Source organism: Rhododendron vialii, chromosome 1a (assembly GCF_030253575.1).
Source record: "Rhododendron vialii isolate Sample 1 chromosome 1a, ASM3025357v1".
NCBI lineage: Eukaryota > Viridiplantae > Streptophyta > Magnoliopsida > Ericales > Ericaceae > Rhododendron > Rhododendron vialii.
Window position 1 is genome coordinate 8,302,166 of NC_080557.1, and position 7,752 is coordinate 8,309,917.

At 40.2% G+C, this 7,752-nt stretch overlaps 1 protein-coding gene across 1 annotated transcript; it reads left to right on the forward strand.

Moving 5' to 3' along the window:
- The first annotated feature begins 462 nt into the window (after window positions 1-462).
- On the forward strand, window positions 463-4,135 carry LOC131327451 (probable LRR receptor-like serine/threonine-protein kinase At3g47570). Its single transcript, XM_058360620.1, has 6 exons — window positions 463-505; window positions 802-922; window positions 2,118-2,186; window positions 2,275-3,734; window positions 3,823-3,998; window positions 4,061-4,135. Exons 1-6 carry the CDS (start codon window positions 463-465, stop codon window positions 4,133-4,135), a joined length of 1,944 nt encoding a protein of 647 aa, XP_058216603.1.
- The last annotated feature ends 3,617 nt before the right edge of the window (window positions 4,136-7,752 follow it).

Sequence of the window (7,752 nt, forward strand, 5' to 3'; positions counted from 1 at the left end):
TAATTTTTTTCCACAATCTAATAGAACTCATTGCTATCTATTGATTTGTGAAAAAAAAATAATTTTTTTAACGAAACAAATGCATTTTTTTGAACGCCTAGTTTTGCGCGCCGGACACTTATTTAGGGACGGAGGGAGTATTATGTTGTGCGCATCAATGGACTTTGGGGTCCTGATCGAACATGGTTCAAGGTGAATTTTTTTAATAATCGGATGTTGAGTCAGCTTGCGCGCAGCTCAAATAAATACCGAATCTTAAAGTTAATAACCGAAAAAACCTCCAGTACGACGTCAATGTTTGGAATGTTTGGTCTTTTTGAAATTCGAACTTGGAACCTTTAGTGGAACAACTTGTGACCTAGCGTTACTTTCTCATACCCACCTAGTTAGATTCCTAGCGGCTGCTCAAATGTGAAACAGCTACTCCTATTTGATGCATTTTTTTTTATTTTTATTATCAAAATGGTAGAAACTTTTATTGATGGAAAGGAGTTTGATACATCAAGTAAGATGGTCATCATTTTCAAGAGAATACAATAACCAAATACGAGGCCTATAGCTAGATTCCCAAGTTTAGACTCTAGAACCTCGCAAACCACAAGCCAAATGCCGGCCAGCTCATGACAACAAATGCCGACGACAAACCGCCACTACCAAAAATGGGAGAGAGGGTCCCCAAAAGGGAAGAATAAAAAACCATACAATAAATTGAAAAGCTGTAAATAAAACTGCCAATTTTCCTTCTCTTTTGTTTGCTCGACACTCCGTCAACTCAAAACTCACTTGATTTGCCCCTATCAGGAGGGTTGAAAGGGGAAGGAATTAAGGAACTAGAAACCGGACCAAGTAGAGAGAGCATCGAATGGACTGAAAATGACAGGATCGTAGCCTTCGAAGCAAAGCCTAGCGAAGCGAGACCAAGGTAGCTAGGTTCGTTAGGCAAGTGGGTTGCTAGTGGGAAGAGGTAACGTCGCTTGTTTGTACACCGCCTCGAAGAACTGCTAGAGATGGGTGAAAGGATGGAGGGTAAGCGGTAGGGCAAAGATCTTTCAAGGAAGAGTCTAACAGAGACAGTATCAAGGAGGGAAGGAGGAGGGGGAGGGGGAGGGGGAGGTGGAGGTGAGAGGTGGCGGCGACCCCCTTAGTAAAACCCTAGTTGATGGAAAGCTCTAGAGAGAGAGTGATTGTGGCATTTACTCATTATTGACATAAAGACCGCATGCAAAAGAAACAGAAAAAGAAAAAACCAAAAAATAAAATAAAATAAAATAAAGAAAAGAGAACCAAGGCCGGCCACTACAATATTTTTTTGTAACGTAAATTTCTTCGCAAGTGCATAACACAAGCCTAGCTTCTCTAGCCCAGAATTGTGGGACCATTGACGGCACGAGTCTCCACTGCAATTTCTAATAATAATAATTTATACCCAAAAATTATAAAAGTATGGCAATTTGTATCCGTTAATTATACACATTTTCCCTCTAGTATCTTTGTCAAAGTTCTCAAAAACAGTTTCTTTTTCGTAATTTTTTTTCATAAAGACCCGTTATCTATATGTATATTGTAGCAAATATTATGTTTTAAGTTCATTTCTTTTATATTATAGTTGTTTACTACGAAAAATAAAAAATTCTAAGATCATGTTAATTAATGGTGCCTCCACCAAACTAACTTTTTGGCTACGCCAATGCTTTAGACGCCTGAGATATAACAATAACTGGCCCTTTTATTGATGGTGAACGAACCTGAGACCTTACGGTTTTATCTTTTGTGAACTTTTGCATGTGGTGTGTGTTTGTAGTAAATTTTTGGGTCGTCCTAACGAAAAGATTTCAAGAAAAAGATGGCCCTCAAAGTCAAGCCAAACAAGGCCTAAACCATGGAAACAACTACCCATTGCCCACTGGTCCCACTACAATTTTAAATTACGGGCTTTTAAATCTACGAAAGTCATGAAAGTACACCATCAGTCTATTTAAGCAAGGTTATCAGCAAGCAGCATATTCAGCATTACCATTCCAATCACCAAATGGCTATGGCAGTGTTAAAGCCAATATTCTTCCTTTTGATACACGTCGTTTTTCTGCTGTCCTTGCATTCTGGCTCTTCTCTTGTAGTCGGCATGGTGCAAGGCGGGAACGAGACCGATCGTCTAGCCTTGCTCGCATTCAAGGCTGGAATAACCAGTGATCCCTTTGGAACTCTGAACTCGTGGAATGAATCCATCCACTTTTGTCAATGGATTGGCGTGACATGTGGCCGCTGACACCATAGGGCCACCGTGTTGAGGCTTGAACATCAAGAGCTCATTGGGTCTGTTTCCCCTCATGTTGGAAACTTGAGCTTTCTTAGGGAACTATGGCTGCGGAACAATAGCTTGAGTTATATAATTCCACCAGAACTCGGCCGCTTGCGGAGACTACGAATATTGACAATGGTCAATAATTCGATTACCGGTGAAATTCCGTCCAATATATCTGGTTGTTCTAACCTTGTTGCCCTTGAACTCTCTGGCAATAGGCTGGCTGGGATAATTCCTATGGCGCTCGGTTCTTTGACAAAGCTCGAGAGATTGCTGATCGAAAGAAACAACATAACAGGAGGTCTGCCTTCTACTCTTGGGAATATATCTTCTCTTACGAATCTTACTGCTTATTCCAATAGAATTATTGGGAATATACCAGATACTCTTGGTGGATGCAAAAAGTTGGAAGTTCTCAGATTAGCGGCAAACAAGTTAGTCAGTACCTTTCCTTTCTCAATATATAACCTCTCTTCCATGACACAATTAGTAGTAACGTCAAACCAAATCGAAGGAAGCCTTCCTTCAGACATAGGGATCACTCTCCCTAAACTCCAACGCCTAGGTCTTATTGACAATTTGTTTACTGGTTATATACCTATTTCAGTATCCAATGCCACCAAACTACATCTCCTTTCGCTTGGAGGGAATAGATTTAAAGGAAAAGTCCCTCCATTAGAAAAGCTACGTGATCTTGAGACGTTACATTTATATCAGAATCTTCTAGGAACAGGGGAAGTGGATGACTTGAGCTTTCTAAACTCATTGACAAATGCTTCCAAGTTGCGCACTCTGTCACTGAGCAACAATAACTTTGGAGGTGTGTTGACTGAATCTATTAGCAACTTTTCTGCTTACCTTAGTAAACTAGCTTTGTATGGCAATAACATAGGGGGAAGCTTCCCAACAGGAATAGGGAATCTCATCAATTTGCAGGTTCTTTCCATGTACAACAATCATCTAAGCGGTAACATTCCTGCTAATATTGGGAAGCTTCAAGAGCTATATGTATTGGATCTCAGGGGTAACAATATCTATGGGGAGATCCCATCATCTCTTGCAAATTTAACTTTATTAAATCAACTTGGTTTGTCTGAAAATAATCTCCAAAGCAGCATCCCTTCAAGTCTGGGAAAATGTCAACTATTGCAGGCACTATTTATTGGTCAAAATAACCTTAGTGGTATCATACCCAAAGAAGTTATCAGCATCTCATCATTATTGTATCTAGATTTATCTTACAACAATTTGGCTGGTACCCTTCCAGTAGAAGTAGGAAATTTAAAAAATCTAGAAGGATTTGATGCTTCTCAAAACAAACTGTCCAATGACATTCCAAGCACTCTCGGTAGCTGTGTCACACTAAGATTACTGTACCTTGATGGCAACAAATTCTGGGGATACCTTCCTGCAACCTTATCTAATTTGAGAGGTGTGGAAGAATTAAATCTTTCTCACAACAATTTCTCAGGGAAAATCCCAGTGTACTTGGATGGCTTCATCTTTTTTAAACAAATTAGACTTGTCATTCAATGATTTTGAGGGTGCAGTACCAGAAAGAGGTGTATTTAAGAATGCAACCGCCATTTCTGTTGGTGGAAACAACAAGCTTTGTGGGGGCATCGCTGAATTGCAGTTGCGCAGTTGCAACTCTAGAAGGAAAGGATTCTCTCTAATTGGAAAATTAATACTCTCGGTATCATTTGAGATTCTAGGACTATTTGTGATGTTGAGTGTTCTTTATCTTTGTTGGTCTAGGAAGACAACAGAAGTACCCCCCTTCCGGATTTTAGGAAATTCATTTCTGCAATTGTCCTACCAAAGTCTGCTTAGAGCTACTGATGGGTTCTCTCTATTCAACTTAATTGGAGTGGGTAGTTTTGGTTCAGTTTATAAAGAATTCTTGATCAAAGTGGAAAAGTTGTAGTGAAAGTTCTAAACCTTCAATTCCGTGGCGCCTCGAAGAGTTTCATTGCCGAGTGTAAAGCCATGAAGAGCATCAAACATCAAAATCTTGTAAGTATTCTGACAGCATGTTCGAGTATTGACTATCAAGGTAATGATTTCAAAGCTCTGGTTTATGAGTTCATGGTCAATGGGAGCCTACATGAGTGGTTGCATCCAAATGGAAATGAAGATGGTGTGCACGAGGAGCTAAGGAGTTTAAACTTGCAACAAAGGCTTCATATTGCAATCGATCTTGCTTCTGCTCTTGATTATCTTCACCATCATTGCTGGGAACCATTAGTTCACTGTGATTTGAAGCCGAGCAATGTTCTTCTGGACAATGAAATGACTGCACGTGTAGCTGATTTTGGTTTAGCAAGGTTCCTTCCCACAGCCACTCATGAGTCTTCTGCAAATCAATCAAGTTCCATTGGCATGAGAGGATCTGTTGGTTATGCTCCTCCAGGTAAATACATCTCTTAAGACTTTCATTTTTCCTTAGCAAAACCACTGCCAACATTATTTTGGCTAATAGACATTTGGTTTTAATGTAGTTTGTCAATCACTTTATAAAGCTCATTGTATATTGTTATTTTTTCTCCTAACCTTATCATTTGACTCTCAGCTGAGAATCGAGGGGAATTTCCAATATGTCATGACTTAAGACAAAATTGCCAAAGTGCTTATTTCTGCCCCGCATGGCAAGGTGTACCAACATATTGCCATCAAGTCGGTATATTGTCAATACCCTAAATATAAAGTTTGAATCTGTTTATGCAACCAACTAGATTCGTGAGGGCCTTTGATGGCTACCAAGCAATGTGGGAAATGGATTGCGTAGTTAGTTATGCTATTTCCACTATAATTAGGAAAATAGACGGTTTTCAATGTCTTTATTGTGTAAATCAATCAGTTGAAGTAAAATTCATGAACTGTATCTTCAACTTTTTATAAGCATTTAGAACCATTGACATTTATTTAACATATATTGCTAAGAATTCCTTAATAGAGTTTCTAGTTTCAAATTATATAACCACAAGAAGCTAATGTTGTTATGATTCTTATGACACATCTTTTCACAAGGCACATTACTATGCTCTCATATATTTCTGACCAAGCAACGTCAAAAGTTTATTTGCTACACTAACTAACGTATTGTAGAGTATGGCATGGGAAATGAGGTATCAATATCCGGAGATGTGTATAGCTATGGCATTATCCTTTAGTTGGAGATGGTCACTGGAAAGAGACCGACCGATAGCATGTTTACCGGTAGTCTTACTTTGCACAACTTTGCTAAGACAGCCTTGCTTGAATTAGTGGAGAGCATTTTCGACCAAACATTGATTCCACAAAGACAAATGGGGGAGGCAAGCGCAATTATCAACAGTGTTCGAAATCAGAGCTCTCTTAGCAGTCACAAAATTCAAGAATGCTTGATTTCACTACTTCAAGTTGGAATCGCCTGTTCGCAAGAACAAGCATCAGATCGGCTAGACATCAACGAGGTTCTCACAGGTTTGCATAAGTGTGGGCTACCACAGCCCCGGGTGGATCGGGGCGGCCCGAAAAATAAAGTGTTTTGATTAAAAAAATTGAAGAGTCGCCACCCGGGTTTGAGGTTTGCCACCCGAGAAACCGTTTCATTTGAAAATGATTGCTTTGAATTGAAAACCAGAGATCGTTTTGGGTTCGGAAGCCACGTTACGAGGGGGGAAGGTTTTTACGGCACCCCCCTCGCTCGACATGGAGTCGGTCTTTACTCAACATTCGCGGGATTTATTGAAAACATTTTATTTCATGAAGACAGCTAGCATATTCATAAAAACAACAAACAACAGTGTATACATGTGATTGTGTACAAAGTATGCATGAGATATGAGAGATTAAAATGGAAAAGTACTTTAAAATGAAACAACACCATTGAAAGCAATCTTGAGCGCTCAGCAGTGTTCCTGGGCGCTTAAAAGTGGCTCTGGGCCCATAGGGATGGTCTTGGGCCCTCAAACAAGCCCTCAGAAGTGATTTCGGGCGCCCAGAAATGGTCCTGAGCGCTTAGGAGTGTTTTAGGCCTCCTGTGGTGATCCTGCCCCCCTTGGAATGATGTTAGGCGCTTAAAAGTGGTCTTGGGCGCTCAGGAATACACCTAGGAAGCTAAAAAAGTTTAATTGAAAAAAACTTTTTGTGATCTCTTTGCTCTTGTTGTTAACCTAAGATCAAGTGGCTCACAACTAGTATGAGGAACTGGTATGAGCCCCTGATCTCCCTCAGAAGTAGGAAAAACAGAAACAACTTGAAAAACCAAAGTTTATACCTTTTCTTGGCTTGAACTTGACTTCTTGGATGGATTTGGAGGCTATAATGTGGCTGGAAAATAGTTAGAAACATAGTCTTAGATGTATCTAAGACTGAAAATACTTTTGTGATTTTCTTGGAAAATTATTTGAACATAGTAGTTGAAAAATGTTTGAAGATGGTTGAGAACTTGGGTTTCTGAAAATGGGAGAGTGAGAGAGAGAAATTTCATGGCCCTTTGAGTGTAGAATGAAAGGGGTATTTATAGGGAAGGAGAAAATATATTTGAATTTTGAAAAATAAAGAGAAAATAAAGAGAAAATGGTTTTGGGAGGGAAAACAGGCATGATGAGATGCACTGCTGGCTCAGGCAGGCCTCTGCTATATTCAGGTTTGAAAACCTGTAAAAAAAACGTGGCCAATGGTCAAACTCATTATCCATTGGCTTGTCAGCACTCCCGAGCGCTCAAAAGTGGCACTCCCAAGTGCTCAAGAGTGGTCCCGAGCGCTCAGGAGTGTCTGCCCAAATTCAGAAGGGCGCCACGGACACTCTCGAACTCGGTTTTGGGTGTTTTTCAAAGCGTTGGAAAGTTGGTTGAGTCCTCTTTCTAACCCAATTGATTTCATTCAAATATATTTTGTATGCTTAAATGTGTGCCCATTTTACCCTCAAGGTGTCGGGAAAAATGATGGTTTGTATATGTGGGCACGCGACCCGAAAATTTTCAATTTATAGAGTCGGGTGCGGCCCTTTTTTGGAAAGCGCGGCGAAACACTTCGATTCAGAATCGCCACTCAGGTTTTAGCCGTGAGAGCACCCAAGGAACCGAACTCGAAAACGTTTGCCACGTTTGCTTGACTTTGAAAAGGCATAGACCGGTCCGTCGTCACCTTCGATATCTGATGTTCGAGAGCCAGTTTACGAGAGGGGAAGGGTTTTATGGCACCCCCCTCGCCCAATCCGGAGATCGGTCTCTACTCTGGCATTTTGTTTTGTAAAACACTTGCATTTTTCTCTCGTTTGATCATTTTTCTATCCAACTAGGGCGGGGAAATAGTTAATGGGGATTAAAACCGTAATAGCTTGAGATTTATATGACAAAAATGCTTTAATGGATTATTTGCTTGCAATGCTAAATATAGATTGAGAACAAGCACTAAGCAGCTTGAATAAGTTGGAGTACGCTGTCTTGAAGGGACGAGAACAG

Bases quoted from the DNA above. Each gene is read 5' to 3' on its own strand.
- LOC131327451 (XM_058360620.1), top strand. From the start codon at position 463: ATGGTAGAAACTTTTATTGATGGAAAGGAGTTTGATACATCAA. The intron at 923-2,117 runs GTAGCTAGGTTC...CTTCTCTTGTAG, and splicing joins CCTAGCGAAGCGAGACCAAG to TCGGCATGGTGCAAGGCGGG. The intron at 2,187-2,274 runs GTGATCCCTTTG...CTGACACCATAG, and splicing joins ATTCAAGGCTGGAATAACCA to GGCCACCGTGTTGAGGCTTG.